The 26,439-nt window shown below is 42.7% G+C and overlaps 1 protein-coding gene across 1 annotated transcript in view; it reads right to left on the minus strand.

The window, feature by feature from the left end:
* Window positions 1-171: 171 nt before the first annotated feature.
* EGLN3 (egl-9 family hypoxia inducible factor 3) overlaps window positions 172-26,439 on the minus strand; it is a 29,351-nt gene continuing 3,083 nt past the window's right edge. Inside the window, exons 2-5 of the mRNA XM_019428109.2 lie at window positions 7,351-7,470; window positions 5,393-5,529; window positions 3,340-3,413; window positions 172-1,887 (exon numbers count right to left, since the gene is read on the minus strand). Of these exons, the coding sequence (XP_019283654.1) occupies window positions 1,856-1,887; window positions 3,340-3,413; window positions 5,393-5,529; window positions 7,351-7,470 (363 nt within the window). The 3' untranslated portion in view covers window positions 172-1,855. The remainder of the gene's footprint in view (window positions 1,888-3,339; window positions 3,414-5,392; window positions 5,530-7,350; window positions 7,471-26,439) is intronic.

A 26,439-nucleotide genomic window follows, 5' to 3' on the forward strand; every position in this document is an offset into this window, starting at 1 on the left:
ACGACCTATTCCAACAGGTAAACAAATATAGAATGACACTATGACCAAAGCTTTCTAAAACTCTTAGCCTCGATTTGTAGGTCAACGAGAGAAAGATATGCACAAAAAAACTCCAGCGAGCCCTTTCTGCCAAAGGTGGAGGAAATAAATCAAACCATTAAGACACTAAAGTAGGAGACCAAGTTTATTCAACAAGTATTTACTGAGCCCTTAATGTGTCAGGCACTATTTTAGGTTCTGGGAATACATTCCATTGATTAAAAACATACAAAAATCCCTGTCTTCATTGTGCTTACACTCTAGAGAAAAGATATAAGACAGTAAACATAATAAATAAGTAAATTACATAGTAAGTTAGAAGATGATAAGTACTATGAAAAAAAAATAGAGCAGTTGTGAGAATGAAGACAAGCCTTATCTGGAAATTTTCCAAAACCAGAAACGGAAAAAAAAAAAATAAGCTTCTTTCTTGGAAAGTGTATATATCTGTAAATGACAAAAGAGGATATTTCTGGCTCTTTAATGTTCATGAGATTTGCAAGCAAGAAACGAAAGGGATTTTAAAATATGAAAATGGAATTGAAAACCAGGAAGAGTAACTTTCGTAAAATAGGTGCACAATACAGGGTTCTTGAGACGGTGGAATCTGTGGCTCTGCTGTAGTGGAATCTTCCACATTTCTAGCAAATTCCATGATTCTGGACATACCGCCAACCACAGTGGATCTGAAGAGTCAATTCTGTTGAAGAAAGGCTACTAGGAACAGAAAATGTGGACAAACTCAAATAGCTTTTCAGGATTTTTTTGTTTTATTTCCATTTCAATTTTAAAATACAATGCCCGTTTTTTGTTATTTTCTCATTCTGTTAAAGAAGAAGGGTGAGCTCATTTAAAAGGAAAACTGAAACATGGGAAGGCCTACATTTCTAACACCATTGCCATTCTCAAATTGTTCACGATGCATACTTGAAGATTATTGTGTATCGGCAGACGCACGTCTTTTGATACCGTTTTTAGAGGTTGTGGTCTCCGAACTACCTTCCAGGTAGGTTCTTTTCCCCTTTGATGTAAATTCAAAATCCACTTCAACAAAGTAACCCGAACAATTTATGCCTGGTTTTTGCCTCTGGGGAATTAGGTCCTCCACGTAAGAAGTGAAAATAAAAAATAAATGGTGTATCATCTTTGATCAGAAAGTCCTAATGTCAGAAAAATGGGGCAGAGGCAGAAAAGTCCAGGTTGCAGGACCAGGAAAAAAAGAATGTCCACCCACAGGATACTTACAAATTGATGACTATGACAGCAGCCCTTTCTAGAGGTAATAATGTCATTAGATTGTGATAATTCTCCAGAAACCCCAAAAGCCCTGGATTAAGAACATCTGGAAATTGTTCTGATGACACAAATTTCTGCTTCCTGCTGTTAAGGCTTCAATGATGCCTCTCTGTGGCATCTGTCACCGTTGCTTTTTCTTGGCAAACCTCCTCCTTTCAAATCAGGAAGTGTACATAAAGTGCAAGTAAGATTCACTCCCTTGCCCATGCTTCCATGATCTTGTTTTGATAGCTAGTTATTACCAAATCTATCAGTTAAACCGCTGGCCAGCTAGGTCGTCTGCAGGCATTTCTGGCGTTAGCAAATGAGTTCATCTTGCAAGGAGAGTGTCTGAAGGTGGATGCCATCTCGGCAAGAAAACACAAAGTACCATACGTCAGACAGGGATGTGAATGATGCAAGCAGGAGGGGGATTTCTTGTCACTGAGTCACCGAAGAGGCCTTCTTTGGATCTCAACTCTTAAAGAGAATTCGGGAACCATTACTAAAATGAATGAGGCCAGTGGATTTCAGAGCACAGTCAGTCTTCGGTGAGGGCCGATTCAGTTTTCCCTGGGTTGGGGACAGGAAAGAAAATAAAGAGGGGAAGGAGCCAAATCTGATGAGTTTAATGTCCCAAGTGTCATCAAAATAGCTTCCAGTGAAAACTTCCCATCTTATAATACAAAGTTGAACACAGTGCCCCATGACAGCACTTAGCAAAATGTGTTTTCTTTGGTTTTTGATAGAACTACAGTCCAAATGGGTCATGGGTTAGGCAATGTTACATATATCTTTATTTTAATCTTAGATTAGCTTGTCTTGATTAATATGCCAATGACCACTGTGACTCTTCAAGAGAGGAATATAGTATGTAATACATTTAAGGGGCCAGAGATTTACCTTTCGAAAACCAACTTGGCCAGACTAGCAGGATGTACAACAGATTTTGCGAAATGCTGGCCTACAACTGGAGGCAGGACAGGAATGGTGCTAAGTCACATTCGGTTTGTATTACATGAGCCCAGTGTCTGTAGACAGAGTCACAGTCCCACACCAATAGAATAAATCAACCATTCTAACTGGCCTCCACAGGATCCCCTATGAAATGTGCCAAAATCAGGGGCCAAATTGAATGTTATGTTTGATAGGTGAACATTAACGAAAAAAGTTAACTATTTCCCATGTATTATAACCTGTCACACAATCAGTGGACATTCACAGGGGATGAATGCCATTTGCATTTTTTTCTGATTTTTTCCAGCAGAGCCCAGGCCAGGGGTTCAGGATTAAGCCCATCAAGATGTCATTACATCTGAAGCTAAGCCAAGGCTGAGACAGAACAGAGTACAGCTGACCCTTGAACAGTATGGGTTCAAGGTTTGTTGAACCCATACACAGATTTGTTTCAACGAATACAGCACCGTACTGTAAATGCATTTTCTCTTCCTTAGGATTTTTCTTTTCTTTTTTTTTTTTTAATTTAATTTTTAAATTTATTTTTGAGAGAGAGAGAGACAGAGCACAAGCAGGGGAGGGGCAGAGAGAGAGGGAAACACAGAATCTGAAGCAGCCTGTAGGCTGGGAGCTGCCAACACAGAGCCCGACACGGGGCTCAAACTCACAAAGGGCGAGCTCATGACCTGAACTGAAGTCAGAGGCTCAACGGACTGAGCCACCCGGCGCCCCCCTTAGGATTTTTCTTAATGGCATTTTCTTTCCCCTAGCTTTTCCTTTGTTGTAAGAATACAGCACATAAATACATAGAGCATACAAAATATGTGTTGACTTTATGTTTAATGCTTCCTGTCAACAGTAGGCAATTAGTAGCTAAGTTCTGGAGAGTCAAAAGGTATATGCAGATTTTCAACTGCAGGGGGGTCGGCACCCCTAACACCCTCCCCCACCCCCACCCCTGCCCCGTTGTTCAAGGGTCAACTGTATATTAGAATATATACAAAAAATCTTAAATAAAAGTCAAAGACTGATTTGATGAAAAGTCACAGAAAATTTTCGCACACGTACTGGTTAAATTCCTGAATTTCTTTTTGGCTTCTGCCCTTTCTTCAGCATCAAAGTACCATACAGTCATAGCGTATCTGTGAAAGATAAGCAAATATAATAAGAAAAGAAGCTTAAAAACACTACCAAAAAATTAAAATGCTGTGAATCTCACATCAGAGTCATTTATAAAGCCAGCATTTAAAGTTGTCCCTATTATTAGAAGTCCATCCCAATTTTAATTTAAAATAAACTTCTCTGGTTTCAATTCTATTTAAATGTAATAAAGCACGTAAGGAATTCCAAGTATGCACCAGGCATTATCCTGAGCAATGGGAATTCAAATGATCATGAGAATACATCTGCCCCTTTCTCAAGGAGCGCAGGCTTTCACAGGGGAGGCAGGCCACTTCACAAATAATGTATCCGGTCAAGATGATCTACACAGAAAAGGACTAGAAGGGTGTCATTCTGCTAAAGACTGGGAGACCCAAGATGTTGGAGACAGCGCAAAGAGGAGGTGACAGTTGAGTAAACCTTTGAAGAGCAATTTATTTAAATGACAGAACACTTAAAGCTCTTGGCTGGCTTTCTCTAGTTTTGGATACTAAGGCAAAGATACAAGGGAATAATGATGCCCTCAAGCTTTCTACTGTGTTCCCATTAATTTGCTTTATCCCATCTATGGGTTAGACTGTAATAGGAGTCATTTCATGCACGAGTTTTCAAAAAGTTTCACTTTATAATTACTATTAGCTACTGGAATTTCTAGAATAGCATTCAAATTTTTTTCAGGTGCTTCCCATCAACGTCTAATGTTTCTCCTGTGACTTTGGTCATCCAGGGATTGGGGAATGACGAGGGAATTCTGGCAGAAATGACAGGGTCCAATTATCATACCCCATTAAACAAGCCACAAGCAGGCTCTGGTGGTAGAATTAGTTACCTGCTCACCTAGGGCACATTCCAATTTGACATTTAATATGCAACTCTGTGTGAGGCTCAGATCGGTGATTTCTGGAGGGGAACAGCTATAAATCTTAAATACTTTACACATGTGATTCTAATTTAATTAGGCTTGTTAGGGTTCAGTCATTACCCTACCCAAGTTCTCTTCCCCTGCCCCCAACTGCGATTCCCCCTGCAAACTGCACCCCCACAGCACTCCAGCAGCACCTGGTTAACAGCTCTGGCCACAAGACAAAGGTAATAAGAGGCAGAATCCGAAGTTAGGGTTATGTCAAGAGTTTCTAGATTAATACTAAACAATACAAGTTTATTTACTTACTTATTTATTTTAGAATTTTTTTTTTCCATGATTGTTTTGAAAGAGAAAAGAGAGCACAAGCCAGGGAGGGGCAGAGACAGAGGAGAACAGAGGATCTGAAGCAGGCTCTGCGCTGACAGCAGAGAGCCCAAGGTGGGGTGCGAACCTGCAAACCGTGAGACCTGAGCCTAAGTCAGACGCTTAACCGACTGAGCCACCCAGGCGCCCCTAAATGATACAAGTTCAGTTATTCAGTTACTCTGAAAATCTCATGCTTGATCTAAAGATGGGGCTTTTAAAAATCCAATTATTGGGACAGGATGGGTATAGTGGGCCCACACCAATTTTAAGCAAAGGAAAGGGTAAAAAGGAAAAGAAGTAGGAACAAATTCCTCTTTCTTCTTCAAGGTTCCTTCTCTGTTTGCGATTGGCAACGTGTCAATTCACCCCGAGTTAACCATGAGAATTTCTGATATGGGATAGCCAGCATTCTCCAGGGACAGTTCAATGTTAAATTTGTTTAAGGTAGAAGTGGCAAAGAAAGAAGAGAAAAGCACTGTGGGAAATCTGGAATCCACAATGCTCACCTAATGGAAAACAATTTGTTAACAGTTCAAATTGACATTAGCTTTTGTAAAGAACCTAAGGAATCCAGTTTCTCCTTTAACTGTTATTGCCTCCAAAGAGGTATGCTGTCAGCTTTGGGGTGTGCTTGGTCCCTCAAATGCACAGGACACAAGTTTAGGGAATTCTGTGGGAACCGAGTTGTACAAAAAGCTTCTAAGGAGGAATCATGGCCTTGGCTGTTACCTGGTCGCATAGGAAGGCTGGACTTCATGTGGGTTCCTGCGGTCTGACCAGAAGAACAAGAGTCTGTCAAAAATGGGCTCCACATCCGCTATGAATGATTTCCCTTCTGGAAATATCCGCAGGACCCCACCGTGTAGCTGAAGGCCACAAAGGAGATGGATTATTTCCTAGCCTCACACATAATTAACTAACAATGGTATTTCAGCCTCATCTAGAAACAATGCCATCTTCCAACCTCCACTCTAGGTGTATATTACTCCCCAGATTCTCTTCAACCTTCTACCTTGTACTAAATTTTACTTCAGACTTATCTGGTCATACCTCTCGCACCACCTCATACCAAATGAAGCCTTCCTACCCCCATCACAAAACCCACAGATACAAAGTGGGAGTACGGTTAGGTCCAATCACACAAAATTGCCAACATTTGACAGGTTTTGACCTACAAAAACCCACCAGCAATTTCATACGGTTCAACTTAATATTACGAACTTCCTAGGAGAGTCATCACACAGAACATCTCATTCAGTTAGAATTTATAGTTTTCGGGGCGCCTGGGTGGCTCAGTCGGTTGAGGTCCGACTTCGGCTCAGGTCATGATCTCATGGTCTGTGAGTTCGAGTGTTGGGCTCTGTGCTGACAGCTTGGAGCCTGGAGCCTGCTTCGGATTCTGTGTCTCCCTCTCTCTCTGCCCCTCCCCCACTCACGCTCTGTCTCTCTCTGTCAAAAATAAATAAACATTAAAAAATAAAAAAAAAAAGAATTTATAGTTTTCTTTTGAAATCCTCCAACTCCTAGGTGATCTCATCAGTTGGAACTTCCATGCTCTTTTTTCTGAACGCAAACCGCCTCGTCCGCACCTTGTATTACATGTATCGCTCTCTTCCTCGGACTACTTTTTAAAAATACGTACACCCCAATCTCCTGTTAGGATAACCATATCAAAGTAGAATTCAGGTCTCACACATCAATGTCTCCGCACAGCACAATGCCTGGCATTAACAGGCACTCAAATATTTGTTGAATGATTTCATACTTTGTGATTTATTATCACTGACGTGATTACTCTCTTGCCTGTAACACTACCTTTCACGATTTTAAAAGACAACTAAGGGACATATTCCAGTCATGTTACCAAATAGGGAGAAGAGATGAGCCTTGTCTCTTCTGATTCAGTGGTTTCCCAGGTTTTGTTTTCCTGAAGCCAGATAAAATATCTTTGCTTTAGGACAACCAATATCTGCCCTAATGAACAGGAAACAGAGATGCAGAAGGTTCAAAAGCCAAATGAGCTTGAAAAGTTCTCTGACTTCTCAGACTCCTAAATCATCCTTAGCTTTCAGAAAGCATACAAATTCCAGACAAATGTTTGTAAGCGTGGAACCAGATTTCATATCTCTATCTATCTATATGTTAAAAAAAAAAAAATAATAATAAGCCAGGAAGCCTTTGGCATTCACAAACCAAGGAGAGCCATGGCAAGCAGCCACCAACGAAACATATCACCCCAAGAGGACTGTGTGGGAAACCTCGCTTGGGGACGGTTTTATATCCTACAGTTAGTTCTATTTTTGTGGAATTCTCTCAATGTTGCTGCTGGAAGGGAAAAGTATATATCTTACTGTGTGCACTGAAAATCCTATCAGCTCTGGAGTAGATGAAAAAAAAGAACTGATCCCCGTTCTTAAAATACTAAATTACCTTCTCTTTATCAACCACCCTTCCCATAACCTAGTAATGACCCTCCCCTACGCCCTTTCCCATCAAATTAATTTGATATCTGTTACTTTCATCTCGTCAACTTAAGTACGAATACCACAGTAGGAGAAAAAAGGGAAATGGTGATGTAGAAAAGATTCATTCATGGGAATTATGAATTCCAAACCCTTCTCTAAGTCATCTGAATTAGCTTCCTATAGTTTCTAACCCCACACTCTACTCCCTTTAGTCCAAAGTACCTTGGCGTCCCAATTCTTGTTCAGATAGTAGATACAGGTGATGCAGCGACCGTCACCGTTGGGGTTGTCTACGTGTCGAACATAACCCGTTCCATTTCCTGGGTAGCAAGCCACCATTGCCTATGGAGAAATCCCAAGAAAGCTGGTTAACAAAGCTGAGACAATCCACTCCTATTGGGGAACAGCTGAGTAACAGAAGTCTCCTTGGGTGCTATGTGACATTTACAAGCAGCTGCTGGCTCCCTAACTGCATGCACAGTACGTACATCTAGACTCTTCATCATATAAGATTAACAGCCAAGTCATACCTTAGGCTCAGCCCAAGTGGAAAGTGGTTCAGCCATATTCCCACAGTTCTGGAACGTTTCAGACCGTAATCCAGCTACATCATCAGGATGCCCTGCTTTTCTCCAATCTTTCTTTTGGCAAAAGTAGGTTCTGGGCTCCCACCCTAGACCCACAAAATCAGGATCGCTAGGTAATGGAGTTTAGGGATTATGCCTGGTGTAATAAGTGCTCCTGAATCACCAAATCACCCGCTGTCTTAGAACAATGGTGATGGTTGCATTGACAAAGAGACAGGAACCAACCACAAAGGGTGAAAAGATCAGGCTTGCTCAATAAAATGCTTAGGACAGAAAGAACAGGAAAGGAAGGGTCAATCAGAAGGAAGCTATGCCCCAATTTGTTAGGACAGGCAGTGTGATCAGGCGCAATTCACAAAAAAGCCACAGACACGTCTCAGTGTGTTTCTCAATACTCTCCTACTGTCTTCTCTCCTACTGATAATTATCACATCAGATGATATCCTGAAGTTTTCTTCCTTTGTCCAAGCACTACCTGTATCAGCCAGGTGGAGGGATAAAGTAGAAAGCCATACAGACAAATCCTACTGAAAATTACTATTAAAGAATTACTATTACTAGGGTACCAAACCTCTAATTGTCCCATGGGAAAATTATACCAAGGAGTAGAAAAAAATGGGCAAAGTGCAAAAGCTAGTTCTTTCCACAGGACACTGCCTTATTTCTAAAATACTTTCATAGGGATGGAAACAGATAAATAAGTAAAACATTTTCATAGGGATGAGATATATGCAGGGAAGATATGGGAACTGGCAACATAAAATGAAGAAAGGGATATTTCTCCTGTTTTGTTGGCCAATGCATCTTAGTGCCCAGAACAGTGCCTGACACATGGAAGGTGTCTGTTTAAAATTTGATAAGGGGTGTGTGTGTGCGCGCGCACGCATGCAGTGCATGGGCGGCTCAGTCAGTTAAGCATCCTACTTCAGCTCAGGTCATGATCTCACAGTTTGTGGGTTCGAGCCCTACATCAGGCTCTGTGCTCAGAGCTCAGAGCCTGGAGCCTGCTTCAGATTCTGTGTCTCCCTCTCTTTCTCTGCCCCTCCCCCACTCATTCTCTCTCTCTCTCTCTCTCTCTCTCTCTCTCTCTCTCTCTCTCAAGTGAATAAATATTTTAAAAATTAAAAAATTAAAAAATAATAAAATTTGATAAGTGAATTAGCAAGTGGCTCTCTCCTCTGAAGAGTAAGTTTACATTCTACCTAGATCAATAGAGATTTCTGTCATTTTATTTTTTTTAAAGTTTATTTATTTTCAGAGACACAGAGAGAGAGAGAGAGAGAGAATCCAAGCAGGCTCCATGCTCACAGCACAGAGCCCGATGCAGGACTCGATCCCACGAACCGTGAAATCATGACCTGAGCCTAAATCAAGAGTTAGATGCTTCACTGACAGCCACCCAGGCGTCCTGAGATTTTTGTCATTTTAAAAACCTATCTCCAAACATACATGTAGTGATCCAGTTGGTATTTTTCCTCATAAAGGGCAGGGTTGTTTCACTGGTAAAATGATCCGTCACGTAGAGAGGCCCAAACTAATGCACTAGTGGCTCAAAGGATCAGCTTCAGTGCTGTGGGGCCAAGTCACTCCCAGCTATAGCACGAAAACATGAACGAAGCGTGTAGCTTCAAAGGCTTCACGCACACTACATACTAGAATAACGATAAGGCTGAAGAGTAACTCAGCTTTACAATGATCTTAACGCTTAAATCACCGTCCCCCGCGTGCAGCTATCAATCCCCACATCCTGCCTCTGAACATCTAAAATGTCAACACAATGTCATCTTGGAGCTGAAGTTAGGCTGTTAGCCCTAACCTCGTTCAGAAAGTGGAATTCTGAGGCTCCTGCAATCAAGATTTAACAAATGTGGTACCATCAGGCAAAGGATGGCTTGGAGAAAGCTAACTGGCAGCAGGCAGAAATGATGGGCCTGGCTGGGAAGAAGAGATAAATGAAGTCCCCCATAATGACTAGGGAATTACTCATCCCTGGAAGCAGCTATTAGGATTATAAGAGCCACCACTGAGCCAATAATGAAAGTCACTTAAGCCACAAACAATTATAGGCTAGATTCCCCACCATCTCAGCCTCTCCCCACTGTGAAGTCTTGAAAGGAAGAAGCGCTCCATCAATGCTATATAATCTTATATTCTTAAACAGCTCTACTCTAAGGAAAAGGTCAGTGGTCTGGATGCCTGCCATCTGGTTCACTCAGCAACTAATTGTGTGATCCCAGGCTCAGTGTCTTTTCTATAAAGAGGGGCTTGGGTTGGAGGGCCTCTGAAGGTCTAAGACTCTATCTAAGCAGCAACCCCAGAAGGAGCCACAGGGTTCTTCAGGGCATAATGAAGCACTCATCTGCCTCAGAATTCAGTTTGTATTAAACACTGGGAAAAAAATAGACACAAACGCACAGAAGTACATCCTTTACGAACTGCTGCATCTATAAAACATATACACCGAAAAAGAGCTAGCACGTCCCAGGGACTTGGGACACCAGGAATAATCCCTAAACTCCATTAGGCACAAAACCCCTAAGTGCCAGAAAAGTATCTGATTGCTTAAGGAAGGGGAATGGAGGACATTTTTCTGGCCAGGGTGAATCTTCACCCTCTCTCCTGGTTTCTGAAGCCAGAGCATCAAGTTTGAAACAATGGAAGGAAATTATTGCGGGCCTCAGTGGGCCTGTCGAAACTACATAGGCCAATTTTATCAGTGTTTTCTGGACAAGAGCCATTGGAGATACGTCTTGGCTTGGGCACATTCCCAACTATTTGCTGGTCTCTGATACAGTCTAGAACCAGGAGGCTGAGGATATGCTGAGAAGCAAGGCTCACTTCAACAACTAGTCGTGCATTTCTGTGCCAATTTGTGCACGGGGCAGAAACAAACCCCGGAAACTGACCGGTTCAACTGCATTGCTATCTAAACCTCATCAAGCCTGGGAAGGGATTTATAATGTATAAAGGAGGAGAATGCTTCCGAACAGTGAAGAACAGGGCCAGAGTACTTGAATTATTGTGTGACCAACATGCCAAGCAATAACACGGACACTGATCAGGAGGATGACTCATTTATTGTGGACCTTTTATTTGCCAACACTTCCTGACTGGATTAATATTTGAAATTTATAGAAGTTTAATAACATATTAGTGCGGTCCACAATAGCATGTACAAGATAGCCCTAGAGTTGTATTCTTGGATGTGTAAATAAACCCACATGTCCCCTTATGCACTTACCATTCCTTCCTCTGACCCCACTGTGCCCCCCCCCCAGCCCCCAACCACTCCAGGAGGCCTTTCCAGAGCTCTGTAGCAAAAGGAAATGAGCAGAGGGGTGAACCCCACCCAAGCTGGCTCTAGACCAGAGATAAGTGCTCTAGCCATCTAGGTGGCCATGTTCAGGCAGGAACTGTGTATGCATTCTTTGAAGATGCACACAGATACACAGAACTTTAATAGCCAAATCCAAGTAACAAAATCTGTTCCCCGAATGCCACGGGCAGAAAAGAGAACAGTGGTTCTCTTGGGAGTTATCGTTGAGCTGGCTTCATAAAAAGCCATATCTCATCAATCCAAAAAGCAAGGTTGAAAACTGAAAGTCAAAGATTTCCATTCTGATGCCTACACAGAACACTCTTGACTGAAATCAGCCACAGCTTGATTGTACGTATAAACCATTTTCAAAAAGTGCCATCATCAACACCCACTGTCCACTCAGCAATGATGATCATTTTAGACCCACAGGTGGGAAGGGGGTGTGTCTGCCCCATCTAGCCTCCAGTAAGACTCATCACTTTTCTAATAACAACCAACGGCCTAGATTTTTATGGAAACATATTTCACATTGCTCATGACTTTGAAGTCCGATTCGCCAGTCTGACTTGATCTTAAGTAATAAAGGGGACTTTTATGTAATTTTAACTTCACAAATTAAAATATTAATCAGCTCATTTTATTTGTAAAATTTGCAATAGATGTGAATCCGTTTTTTAAAAAAATTGGCAAGAATAGCATAAATTCAAAGCTATCTGGCTGAGTGACCTTTATATTGGTATTTTGGTCCACTGCTAGACCCCCCCTAACTAGCAGGCAGAAATACCAGTCAGTCTTTGTAAGGATTTTTTTTGAATTATGAATGGTCTTAAGCACAGCATACTTCGAATAAAATGCCACCTAAGTACAGGATAACCTGTGCTTAACCTCTTCATGCCTCAGTTTTCTCATCTGTCAAATTGGCTTATGAGGATTAAAGGAGTTAATCCATGTAAAATGCTAGCACAAGGCCTGGCATACACTAAACGCTGCTTCTTCAGCTATTTTTAATTCTTTTAATGTTTATTTATTTTTGAGAGAGAGAGAGAGAGACAGAGACAGAGACAGAGACAGAGCATGTGCAGGAGAGGGGCAGAGAGAGGCGGAGACATAGAATCTGAAGCAGGTTCCAGGCTCTGAGCTGTAAGCACAGAGCCTGATGCAGGGCTCAAACCCACGAACCATGAGATCATGACCTGAGCAGAAGTCAGATGCTTAAACGACTGAGTCACCCAGGCTCCCCTTTAGCTATTTTTAAAGTTGATGGTGTGCACAGTTGTCTTCCCCTCAACTGGGGCTTCTGAGTATCTACCTGTTCTTCAGGGATCCAATTCTACTTAAGCGTTTTGTAGCTTCAAATCCAGGACTGGCTAACTCAAATAGCTTCTGGCGCTTCCAAGTAACATAAATGATTGAAGCCAATCAGGCATATATGTGTCAGAACTCCGGAGCGTGTGCTATGCTGCCTACAGCCAGGGAATCTGCTGTCCTTTGCAATGAAGGCTCCCTCTTCCAAATCTTCAGATTTTCAGAGGGATGCAAGCAACTGAACCAGATTTGCACATAAACTCTCCTGAATAGCTTTTATCCCAATTGTAAAATCGGGGCCACAAAAAACTACATCAGGCTGTACTATGAGGTCACTGTCTGCGGTCTCCTAAGAGGTCAAGCTACTCGGGGCACCTGGGTGGCTCAGTTGGTTGAGTATCCAACTTTTGACCTTGGCTCAGGTTATGATCTCACGGTACAACATGGACTCAATGTGTAAAGACTTGAGAAGAAATACACGAGACCATGCACCTTCTTCAGCTTGGAAAAACAGCCAAGCAGCTCACCACAGTAGAGAACACAACAGCTCAAACCTTCTGGCTAGAAATGCATCCAGTTTATAGTTGGGTGACAACAACTGAGGCAATAAACTTGCCCATTTTTCTAGTCAGCCATGGGTAGAGGAGTTGAAGGCTATACCTACTCCCAGGGTTATTTTTCTGGGTGGTTTGTGTTCAGCACATATTTTAACATACACATGTGATGAGGACAGAGAGCAGAGGAGCCCCGTATCTGTACACTTTATGTCCTGTATTCACTAACACACCCTCTGAGAAAGGGGACCCATCTGGTAATTTGGGGGGTGGTGAGGGGATTGTTAACCACTGCAACAAAGGCACTAGCCCTAAAACTGAACTCCTATTTAAATTGAACTCCTCCTTTAAAGCAAGGCCACCTGGGTGGCTCCGTCGGTTAAGCGTCTGACTCTCGATTTCAGTTCAGGTCATGATCTCACGGTCCTGAGACTGAGTCCGGCATCAGGCTCTGCGCTGACAGTGTGGAGCCTGCTTGGGATTCTCTCTCCTTCTCTCTCTGCCTGTCCCCCAGCTCAAGCAGACTCATGTACCCCCTCTCTCTCTCAAAAATAAATAAACTTTAAAAAGAAAAGCAAAAATTAAAAAAAAAAGTCTTCAAACTGCTCTATGCAGGTATACCATAAGGAAGGCTAGAGAGAAAAACTGGAAGAGGCATGATCTTTGCAAGTTTTGTTCCAAAAGAAAGAAAGAAAGAAAGAAAGAAAGAAAGAAAGAAAGAAAGAAAAACTAAGGATAAATTAAGCCAAAATGTCATTTTCCATTTGGCTCTGACAAGGACTAGAGGAGAGAACCACAAAAATCCTTTTCAAGGGCAAGTCACTTAAATCCGGAGGAAGAAAGCAAACTGGGATTATTGCTTTAGACTTTCTCAGTCTTCCTGGTTCAGGGGTAAGTAATCTTTAAGGGTACCTTGTAGGACCCACTCTTGTCACTTAATTTCCCACTGTGCACTATTCATAAAACATCTTGACAAGATAAAGGCAACTGTGCAAAGCTTTCTGCAAGAGTTTCCAACAAATGACACTGCAAAGTTCACACTATGGGCCAGTCCCATCCTGTACCTGAAACTGAACAAAAGCTCTCCAGGTGATGATGAGTAGCTCATAAACATAAAAAGTGCTTTAGAATCTTTATACATGCATTCCAACTTCATCCAGATTGACCTAAAGAAATTAGTTGTAGATAATGAAGGTACTTTAGAGAAAAAAGTAGGAAACTCTGTGCAAACTGTCACTAGTTATCTTGGTATCTTGCCTGTTATCTATCTCATTGGTTAAGAGCAAACCTAGCTACCTCCTTCCTCCTAGTGCCTCTAGTTAAAGAGCGATGTAACAAAACAAGGGGAAAATAGGAAATATGTTTTTGGTGGGCAATAACGTGAGCTGTGGCCAAGCTACCATGTTCCCCTTCCCAAAGTTGTCTGAGCAGACAAATCAGAAGAAGCAAAACACCAGACAGTCCAGACAAATACATCTGTAAGGCAAGTAAGCCTTTCAACAAACCTCAAGTTATTCATTAAAATGTTTTCTGCTATTCCACTTGTACACGGAGAACCACTTCTGCCTTCCTCATTTGTTCTAAACCCACACTAAAAATGCCTCTACCTGAACCTATGTACCCAGAACACTGCTACACAAAACCTCCCCTTCAGTTTAGAGCAATAATCATCACGCCCCTCGTGCATTAATTTTTTTGAAATGTGACAGCTTCAGTAATTCTGAAAATGAAAAGTAAGAAGGTATAGCCAACTCTTGGTTGCTCTGGTGATGTGGATCTACCCAGCCCTTCAGGTCAGGTGAGAACATCATGCCTGTAACGGCTGAAATTTACCATCTTCACTTGAAAACCCAGGCAGACCTTTCCATCAGTGTCCTTGTTCTGCTCTACGAGGAATTCGGTTCTAGTTTGGGGATCATTCAAACCATCAACAACTACCCAGACTTTAGAACCTTCGATTTAGTTCTCCTGGCTCAGCGATGACAGTTTTACCAGATGGCAAAACCCCTTGAGATTCTTACATTAAAGAGTTAGGCTCCCACCCCGACCCCAGAAATATGCACACGTATACACACACACAAGTGTATATAAAATCACAGGGGATTCACAGCCTCGTAAAGTCTAACTGCACTAGATCGAGATTCTATTACAGGGAATCCTGCACTTCGTGCATGAACTTGAGTGAATCATCTTCCCCAGAGAAGCTATTGAAACTCTGCAAGGCCAAGAATTTAAGAAACTATTGTCATTCCTTTCTGAATTGTGGTTAATTCCTCTCCTTGGAGAGGATTCAGCCAGAGCTCTGCAATTAAGCACAGTAAACAGGCCGGGGAACATCGACATATCAATACAGGCTGTTTGGGTTTGGAAAGGCGGCCCTTCCCCCCCGGAGGCCTGGCTCTTGGCCAGCAGGGTGACGGCTGAGTGACAGGGCTACGTGCGCTGCGTGAGGGTGGCAGCCAGCCCACACCCGAGCACACCGCAGGGCAGACTGCGGAGGGAACCGGCACAGGACAGCCCTCCCCCAGCACTACTCCAGTCACCAGAGAAATGTTTTGAATAAGGGCTTCCTTGCACTTATGAAATTGGCAAAAGTCAGCCAGACTCAGGGTGAAGGACATTAAGACGGGCGTTTAACCATATCCTTTCTGATACCTTTCCCCATATTGTAACAGCTGCCATTTCCCCGAGGACCTATGTAGCTAGGTGGCACTTTGGGGTGGTGCTTTACACATACCATCCCATTTAGTTTCCTGATTACGGGGAAGGTAAGCAGCAGCTGTCTGTCCTGAGTCACGCTGCTCACAAGTTCTCAGTAGAAGTCATTAACCCTGAAAGTTATCAGGTGAACCTACAAGTTATCTTTGTTGTCTAGAAAAACAAATTCATGAGTGATCCCTGAGGCGATCTGGGGGTAGGGACTCACAATATTTAACTTCTTTTGATGTGAGAAATAGCCTTATCAGAAAAACAAAACTTTACCTGCAGCTCTCTAAAGTCTCTGAAAACATCTGTGATTGCAGGATTGTCAGAAAATTAAATGCGGCTGTCCTTAAAGTCTTATCTGTAATGAATCCTAACATATTTCAGGGAATCTATGATAACTCAAATGTAACTGGTAAGACAAGATTTTATAAATGGGTAATATACAAAAAAAAAAAGTTACCAGTCAAAACACATCATGAAAAATGCCTTGGAACAATATTGTTAAGCCAAGAAAAACCGGGAAAACACTTCACCTGCAATTCCCACTGGATTTTCAGAGTATTGACTAGGAACACTGCAAATATGCTGGAAAAAATAAAGTCAAAGAACTTTCTAGGAAACCAGATCTTATATTTGCGTGTGCATTTCAGCACCTAGGAAGATATATCTGCTCAATGAAAGAAATGACACACGGCAAATCAGTTAGAATTAGAACGCACGAAATTCAGTAGACACATCTGTTTACCGAACAAACATTTGTATAGTGCTTACAACGTGCCTGGCACTGTTGTATGAGCTCCACAAGTAATCTCTCGTTCAATATTCATAATAACCCATAAGGCAGGAACCATCATTACCTCCGTTTTACAGATGAGGAAACTGAGGCACGAGGAGGTTAGGTAACTTTCCTTTTTGAACCCAGTTAGTCTGGCCGCAGAGCATGAGGCCATCATCACCAAGTCATTCTTTATCTGTACAGCTTACTTAATGTCCAACATTAACCAGTTCATCCATTTTTGAGGGAACAGAGATCTTCAGCTCTACCTGAGGCACTTGAAGGCCTTCTCACCCTTGCCTATAACTCTTTCCACAATCATAGAAAATTGTAAAATGCAAAAAAAGAAAAAAATCACCAACTATGAAAAAGCAGCATGCTTGGCATGGAGTCTGGGAACCAAGGCTCCAGGGTGGTGGAGGGTGGGCAGCGGTTAACAAAAAGCACAGAGCCGAGGAAACTGACTCTGAATCTTGCCTCAAAGTACCAGCGGTCCACATGGTCTTCGCTTCAGTTACTCCCACTGGAGGACAAATTCACTCCCATTCTAAACACTTAGCAGCCCTGGCAGGGCCCACATCTACTTAGGATGCAACTGCTCAACAACTAGCCCAAGTCATCCCAGGCTGCTCTTTCCAGGCCCAGGTTCTACGGGAGGAAATCAGCCTCTCAGGACCTTTCCTTGTTAGCTCCGGTCAGCACCAGTCAAGGTTTTCAGACTTGTTCCAAAGTCAGAAGATAAATGACCAATTAAGCAAAAATTTTAGGTGGAGCCTGGGTGGCTCAGTCAGTTAAACGTCCAACTTGGGCTCAAGTCATGATCTCATGGTTCGTGAGTTCAAGCCCCGTGTCGGGCTCTGTGCTGACAGCTCAGACCCCGGAGCCTGCTTCAGATTCTGTGTCTCCCTCTCACTCTGCGCCCCCTTCCCCTGCGCTCGTGCTCTCTCTCTCTCAAAAATAAGTAAACATTAAAAAAAATTTTTTTTTAAGAAAAAATGTTAGGGGTTCCTGGGTGGCTCAGTTGGTTGAACATCAACTCGATTTTAGCTCAGGTCATGATCCCAGGGCCGTGAGACAGGTTCTGTGCTGAGCCCCACATCAGGCTCTGTGCTAAGCATGGAGCCTACTTAAGAGACTCTCTCCCTCTCTCTCTCTCTCCCTCTCTCTCTCTCTCTCTCCCCAGCCTCACTTGCATGAGCTCTCTTTCTCAAAAATGCAAATAAAAAAATTAAAAATATCTTTATAAAAATTTTAACGTAAATACAAAAATGTATTTGCAAAAGGAGCAGCACCTGGTAAACTCAGAGGAATCCCAGGGATGAGATGAATTTTCCTTCCTCATGGCCAAAGCCTGTTTAGGAGACAAATCCACTGCTTCCATGTGAACTGGAACTCACTGAATACAGAACTTCTTAAAATCACGTTAATTAGAATACACTGGACACAGACCTGAGGCTTAGAGGAGGGGTAAGATCTAGAAGGAGGAACTTAGAGGAGTAGAAAGTAAAAGGCTCCTCTGAGAATAAAGTATAAACTATTTTAGGAGCGGCAAGGGGACTAGAAATAAAGGAGTGCCTGGCTCTGAATTCGGGGGACAGGGGTCATTAATTTAATTCTCCCCATGTTCTCCTGATATGTATACAAGCCCCATTTTACAAACATAGAAACCGAATCAGAAACCAAAAGTAACTCATGGAACATTATAGAACTAAGCGTGACCTTTCCACCACTAAACTCTGCTTCTAAAATATCAGGAAACATTTGTTAACTGAAAACAGGTGCTCTTATTTCCAGAGCGCCTGCTTCCACTCCACGATAAAGCAGCAAGGGTGAGCCTCGGATGACTCCCGTGACTTACCAAACGCAGGCTCGAACTTTGAACGGGGAAATCGAAGGCCTCCAAGGCAAGGAATCAGAAGAGGCAAAGAGCTGCTAGTCCCCAACCTCCTCCCGGTGGCACCTTTGATTCCCATCAAGCTGGATTCAGTTGTCCGTGTTCCCCTCCCCTACCCCCTTCACCACCCCCAAAGGGCTCCTCACCGCAGCCTTCCCAGGTCTCCCACTGGACAAGGGCCAGGGACCACCTCAGACTTCTGTGTGGTGTCCACGGGGAGCACAGAAGAGTGAGCACGAAATCAAGGCAATCTGTGCTTCCAGTCTGTGCTCATCCCAGATCACTAGTATTCTTCCCCCTTCCTCCTGGTGCCTTCAGCTCCCACTTCTCGCAAGACTGTTGGACACAGGAGGGAAAGCAACACCCTGCAGTTCATTCCCAAAGACTCTTCCTTCAGCCTCCGTTCACCGTGAACAGGAGGGAATCAGTTCCCAATTTCGCTCCAATTCTGGCTCTAGAAAATTTAAGTTAACTGATACAAATACAAAAACAATGTGTGAACATGTTAATAACATGTGGTGGCTTTTTCTCAAAAATTTCCCAAATAAACTACACATGCTTGTATGTTTTAGTTCTAGCAATGAATTAGCTTACATCTGATCAAATGACTGAACTTTGATTTTCTTACTAAGAAAGTATAAGGATATAGCACCACCCCTATTTGGCCTCCTCTTATTTTACTCAGCGCTTCTCAAACTTTAGCATGTGTGAAAAGCACCTGGAAGTCTTGTGAGTTTCTGACTCACTAGGTTCCGGGGGGAGGCCCCAAAACTCATATTTATGTAGCAGATTTCCAGGTAATCGTGATGCGGCCGGTCCAACAAGCACACTTGGAGAACCATGGCTGTTCTGTGGCAAAACCAAGAGATTTTGTGCAACACCTCGCCCTGGATGATAAAAGGTAAAGCGTAAGGAGGCGACTGTCACTAGTGAATCTGGGGAGGGTGGTCGTTGGTGGAGGGGGCGGTGCATAGAGCAGGAAGTGAGAGAATTCCTCAGGCAGTTTTTGGCACAGGCTTTGCAGTGTGATTCCTAAAGCTGGCAGGAAACATTCCAATTGTAACTCTGTAGCATTGTTGAGGATTACTGTCATGTCAGCGCTGGAGTGTGACTGCTGGTAGGAGTCTCTTCGGGAATCAAATAAGAGGCACTGAGAGCACCTATTTGCCCTCTCAGATGGAAATTTAGTCTCAATTTTCATTTAACTCCCTATCATCTTGGAGGTAGTTAAATATTGTATCCATGTTCTAGAGGAGGAAAGTAAGGTTCGGAAAACTGATTGGCCCAAGATCACAAAACCAGCCAAGGTTTTCAGACTTGTTTCAAAGTCAGAAGATAAATGACCAATTAAGAAAAAAAATTAGGGGCGCCCAGGTGGCTCAGGCAGTTGAGCGTCTGACTCTTGATTTTGGCTCAGGTCACTGAAATAAAATGTAAAGTACCCATCCTAGGGTCTAGTGGTAGCTCCCAATTAAGTTAAATTAAAATATAAAAATAAAAAATCCATCTCGTTCATGAAGAAGTGGAAACTGAGGTCCCGAGACAACCACTTGCCAGAGCCAGGATCAGAAGCCAGGGCTCGAACCTCACAGTCCTGGGTGTTCTTGCTTCTCTGAGCCAGACCCCTACAGTATGAGCTGCCAGGATCTGGGTATGACCTGGAGACCTTACCCCCTGGGGCCAAGAAAAAAATTTCAGAACAGAGAAAAAAAACAAAAAACAAAACAACCTTATAAAGCCAAAGTCCTTTCTTTGAGATGCTCCTTCGCAGCACATTAACGTAATAAAATATTTAAACACTTTGACATGAAATTAGGGGCCACACTGCAAAATCTTTTTTTTTCACCTAACAAAATATTCATAGCTTTTTTGACACCCTGACAGCCTTTGAAATCAAAGTTCCTTTTGAAGATGAAATTAAGTCAAACACCTATGAACTGTAAGAGACTATATATATATATATCAAGTTTACCAGTGTCTGCCGTTGAGGAATTTATAAGTAAATGGACGGCAGGGTAAGCAAGTAAGTAGGTAAATAAATACATTCATGTATGCGTGCATGTAGTGGGGAGGCTTGGCCTGAGCTACCCACAGAGTTCTAGGCTGCAGAAGGGAAGACTTCATGGAAAAGGCACCTAAGATGCATTCTGAAGAGCATAAGACAATAGGGAGGCTCAGTGGGCCTGGCAGATCAGCTTCTAGTATTTCAGGGACTGGGACGGAAGGTAGTGGGTCAGCAGGAGATTAAGCAGATGGGGTCAGATGAGGTCACATGGAGGGCCTTAAATGACAGGGTAAGAAGTTCACAGCATGTACAGTGGACAATGGGGTGAGAGCATGGTTGTTGTTTTTTTTAACGCATGGAGACTACATGATTAGTGTTGAGTTTTACACTACTTACATTCAGGCAAAATCACATTAAAGTGGATCACAGGGAGAATGAGAAACAAAGGCAGGTGATCTATGGCTAAAATAAGTCTCTTGAAAATAATTCCCTCCTCAGGGATTTCTACTATGAAAGCAAAAAAAATTTTGTTAAGAGAGAAAAAAAAAAGACAAACCTTGAGGTTCCACAGCGAACCTAAAACAAAACAAAGACAAAAAGCCAAAACAGTACAAAATAGGCCAAATTTTGACCAATAATACTACTGCATGTTCCTGCCTGTGTTGAATATTTTGTTTTAAAATTAAAAAAAATTTTTTTAATGTTTATTTTTGAGACACACACACACACACACACACGTGTGAGCAGGGGCAGGGGAGGGGCAGAGAGAGAGGGAGACACAGAATCCGAAGCAGGCTCCAGGCTCTGAGCTGTCAGCACAGAGCCCGACGCGGGGCTCGAACTCACGGACCGCGAGATCATGACCTGGGCCGAAGTCGGATGCTTAACCGACTGCGCCACAGAGGCAGCACCGCCAATATTTTGTGTTTTAAAAAGATTCTATTTAGGGGTGCCTGGCTGGCTGGCTCCGTCCACAGAGCATGTGACTCTTGGTCTCGGGGTTGAGTGTGAGCCCCCAAAATAGGTGTAAAGATGTAAAAACAAAATCTTAGAAAAAAATAAAATAAATAAAATAAAAGGTTTTGTTTATCCACTCCCATCATTCAAATTAACCTGCAAAACAGTATGAGGCGGAACGAAGCCATCCCAAACACACACAGATACACAAAAGACTCACTGTCAATTCTGTGTGGGGCATGAAACTCTGAGTAATAGTCCCTCAGGTTTAACTAGAACGATGAGGTAGAAACAGGAGGGAACGTCGAGGGAGGGGCCCAGGCAGAATCTATGTTCGATGTGTTGCGTCCCGAGAACACAGAGCACGCTCCAAGAGATGCTCAGTCTGTTTCAAACAGTCATGTCCTTACTACTCCCAAACAATGCTCAGAAGAGTAGTACCCTGAATACTTCAAAACAACTTCACGTCCCCCCTCGTAGAACCAAAAAGAGATGTCACTGACAGCTGGAATTGAGTTTTTCATTTTGTTTTCTTCCCAGTGAAGAACTAATCGGGACGACTATCCTATTCTTTGAGTCTTTGTATCTTGGAACTGTTTTTACATGGGAATAGTATTTTGGCCTCATTTTGGAAGGAAAAATAATATCTACTAGGAAACAGGCACTTTTATTCCAGAACTTGAGAAACAGTGATCACTATTATCTCCCCTACAGAATAAAAAGCTGGCTTGGCCTAATAAGGAGGTATATATAATAACATGACACTGATCATGAGGGACGCTCAGTAAGTAGGTACCGAATGAGGGAATCCAGTACAAGATCTGAAAGCCTGCATTATACGACTATAAACCCACATGTCTGGAAGGCTGGGATTGAGTTGGGGGAGGGAGTGAAAAATATAACCCTCAATCACTACCAGCACACCAAAACCAAGAATAGGAATGTAACCCACAAATCATTATCAAAAGAAGACACAAAATTAAGGCAAGTCCCATGTTGGTTTAAGATTGAAATAATCGCTGGAAACGGGGTATAAATTGTATGTATAATGAACCAAGCTAACTAATCTTGCTTGGTAAACAGACACATGGCTCTGAATCAGAGCCAAATCAACGGCTCCTGGCAATCTGCCAAAACCGAATTCCTTAGTCTGGCAACATAAAATGATCTGTCTGTCGCATTTACAATTCCAGTGCCTCTGGATTCCACTACCCGCTGGGCACCCCTGGCAGCTGCCCAGCAGAAGACATCCAAGCTATCATTACAGTCAGAACGGCAGCATTTGACAAACACTAGAGAAAAATGACACCCATTTCTTAGAGCAATATTAGTTAACAACTACAAAGTGATACTACAAAGGAATTTGCAAATCTGTTGCTGTAATAATTAACAAAGAATTAATAACCTCCTCTATAGTGCTAACCTGTAAGCTGCTCCTTGGTGCTCAGTAGACTTGGGTCAATATGTCACTTACTGTACCTAAGACCACAAAGGTGATTCAGAAGCAGAGGTCTTGCCAAACTGAGCAAACGTGGCCCACAGGCAAGGTCCTCCAAGTTTTATCCTGGAGTGCACGATGCTGGAAGTGCCTGGAGATGCTTCTCAGATGTGCTCTGCTCATTATGGGTTAACTCCACCCCACTTTGAAGCTTCAGCGGAGAAATCTTCCATACATGGTGTGTTTTCAGAATGCAGTTGTAATATGCAAGACTGCGTGCTATTTACAAATTTGAGATGTTTCTAGCCAGAGTCAGGATACAGGGAGGAATTTACAAATTTGGCTTGAGCTGAGCAAGGTCAGAAAGGGAAATCATTCATGACACTCAAAAGTCAAATGCACATAATTCCACCTAAGGATGTTTATTAACTTAAAGTCGTAATTATATTTAAAATCCCCAAATCATGTGCTGGTGCAGGTGAATTAACTTAACGACCCTGTCTCTTGGTCTACCTGACTCATGGAGCAAGCCTAACCAGGAGAGCCCCTCTCTAAGGCACCTTTGCTCAGGCCCAAGACACGCCCCAATCCCTCCTTCCAGGGCTTGTATAAGGCTTCATCTTTCCAAATATAAAAGCACCTTACCTGCAGAACGACTGACCGCACAGGTGTGATTTCTCATACCTCGTTAGCTCAAAAACCTGTATTATTAAAGTTCTGTGTATTTGGGGCCACTTACTTTAAGTGTATTTTGGTCACTTCTCATTTTAAGTAAATAGAGAAGTTGCTGAAAGCCCAAAGAAGAGAAACAAAAATGACAAATCACTGCATGAGTGGACTATTTAACCAGAAAAAGAGAAAGCAAAGTTAGTGACAACTATCTCGCCCCATTCTTGGGGCACCTGGGTGGCTCAGTCGGTTGAGCATCCGGCTTCGGCTCAGGTCATGATCTCATGGTTTGTGGGTTCGAGCCCCACGTCGGGCTCTGTGCTGACAGCTCAGAGCCTGGAGCCTGCTTCGGATTCTGTGTCTCCCTCTCTCTCTGCCCCTCCCCAACTAGCGCTCTGTCTGTCTCTGTCCCTCAAAAAATAAAAACATTAAAAAAAAAAACCACAAAACTATCTCACCCCACTTTCTATTTTCAGCATACTTCTTCAGGTAGTTCTGTAATCACTTTCTACCTCCCTGTGTCAATCCATGCACAGGTCTACCTCAGCACAAGGCATTTAATGATTTGTGAATAAATAAACTGATACCCGCTGATTTGCCACTTCACCACAAAGCAGGTAAGGTTGTGGTGGAGAGGCCAGTGGCCCAAAATTGAGCCAAAGAAATTATAAGGTAAACACACACACACGCACCCCTATTGTCTTTTCTTTGCTCCTAAGTGTCATTCAACAAAATGGACCAGGAACATTATAAAAATTCACCCAATGGGGAAACCTGCTTCACTGTCAACTGAGGCTGTATTTTATAAATTATGTCCTTGAATTAATACCCTGCCTCCAGGAGCTAAGTTATTTTTAAATACAAAACCTTTTATAGAAATTCCTCACATCCTTAACAAGAAGATATTCCAGTGCTTCAAACTCCATGCCTCCTCCCCCCCCTAAAGTACCTTATTCACAGGCAGACTTTTAAGATCTTACTTACAGAGACACCAGGCATCGTGTCTGGTCCTCAAACACCATATTCTGAGAACGGGACCTTTCATGGGCCCTGATAACCACTGTTTCACATGATTCTACATGCCCCACTACCACCCTCAAGCCAAGCTGTTAGGTCCCCAGGGCCAAGGTGAAACCATCAAACTTTACTCCAGAGAATGAAAACAGGGATTCCAGAATGTTAGTCAAGCCTCTGTTGATCTCAGACTGAGGCTGAGGTGGCCTCCAAGATGGCTGTGGGGCCGCCATCTTGAGCCATATGCATGGAGAAGCAGCCAAAGCGAGATGGTAAGTAGATTGGGGAAGAAATCCAGAGCGGAGCAAAGACAAAGGCCATAAAGCTCCAGAGAAAAAAACTAATACACCAGCTGGCCTTAGGACTTTCTGGTTCCAAGCTGGTGATTCTGGTCTTCTGTGAACCCTGATGGTGTTTCCTACGCTAGGGTCCTGAGACATATCCTGATTTGTGAAGTATTTTATCCCCTTTTTATTTAAAGCAGCTTTCAACCATGATAATAAGCCCCCTTGAGGAAAAGACATTCCTGATATCACGAGAAGGGTGGGCCACAACTGCTACTGCTCAGCAGCAGACGAACAAACCTACCACCTTGCAACATGTTTTCTTTTATTCGTAACTTATTGCTGAATTACCATTTGTCTGGACCCGCTCAGGACTGATCTATCTGTTCACAGTACAACTTCCTCCCATGACTCCCATGATCGTCCAGTACTCCAGTCAGGGATCCTAACAACCAACTTTGTTAACAAATACATGAGCACAGCACTCCACGCTTTCTTCTTCAGTCTTTGGGTTTTGTCTTTTTGCTGTTTTCAGCTTGCAAATTAATCAGGTGTGAACTAGGGAATCCTACCGTTCACAAGCACATGGGCATAGAAGCTCCATGAGGCAGCGTCTATGCCTGTTTACCTCTGTATCCCCACCCCCTGCAAAGTACCCCACACAGAGTGTACACGGGCCAGATAAATGAAAGGACAAAAAGCAGAAGCATTATAGTCAAGAACACAAACTCTGGAAGATCCAGGTAAGAATTCTCAATCTTAAAAAAAAAAAAATAGGAAAGAATTCTAAATCTTCCGCTTACAGCTTCGTAACATTTATGGGGGCACGCAATTCTAAGAATTTTATGTACATTATCTTGTTTAATGCTCCTTCCCCCCGAAAAGCTTTAAGGTATTATTATCCCCATTTCACACTTGGCGAAAACTAAGCAACTTACCTAAGGCCACAAAGTTACTGAACTCAAGCCTAAACCCCTAACACCTATAATAAATGGTTTCTTCTGGCTCCCTTTGCGACCTTGGGGAAATGATTTAATCACTCAGTGTGCTGAAGATTGTGGTTCCGAAGACTAAGTCAGATAGACCGTGTTTATAAAGTGCTGAGCACAGTGCCAGACAGGGCAAACTGCTCAATAAAAAGCAGTTCTTATTCTTAAAGTTACTAACTAGTGAGTCTGCAGTGAGATGCTTCAAGCAGGAGAACATTTGGTTCCATAAATTACACGTTCTCTGGAAAACAGCCATTTTCAAGATCTAGGCAGCCAAAGCAAAAGGAGCAAATTATGACCAATATTTATCTTGGATATGGTCTAAATTCTCCAAAAGGGAGTAATAGATAAGAAATCTCGATAGCCTGAAAGCAATGACCATGCTTGAAGTTAGGGGGCGCCATGCTGCTGCACATTTTAGGAAACCCGCTTCCCCAGAGGGTCTCCAGCACCCTTGGATTTTTCTCCAACAAACTGGAGGAAGAAAAACTCTGACTGGTGACAACTTTTTTGGCAGGGAGGGGGAACCTTTCAGTATTTCTTTCCATACTCTTCCACAATTCCAATTTTAGGTCCAATATATATACCTCTATTTTACTCCCAATGCCTTTGCTTTTGCTTCATTGAGATAAAGGGCATTCTTGCATTATTCAATGACCTTTAAAAGTCCAGGGGAAAAAAAGTATTTAATTAGGATGAATGGGTTAACAGACAAGCCCCAAGAAATATCTAAAAGAAATTGGTGTAAAATAAATGTATAAATTGGCAACTGTTGAAAATGGGTCCTAGGAGCATAATTCATTATACTAACCTCT

The sequence above is a fragment of the Panthera pardus genome, unplaced genomic scaffold, assembly GCF_024362965.1.
Source record: "Panthera pardus isolate Hobbes unplaced genomic scaffold, ASM2436296v1 HiC_scaffold_24, whole genome shotgun sequence".
Classification (NCBI taxonomy): domain Eukaryota; kingdom Metazoa; phylum Chordata; class Mammalia; order Carnivora; family Felidae; genus Panthera; species Panthera pardus.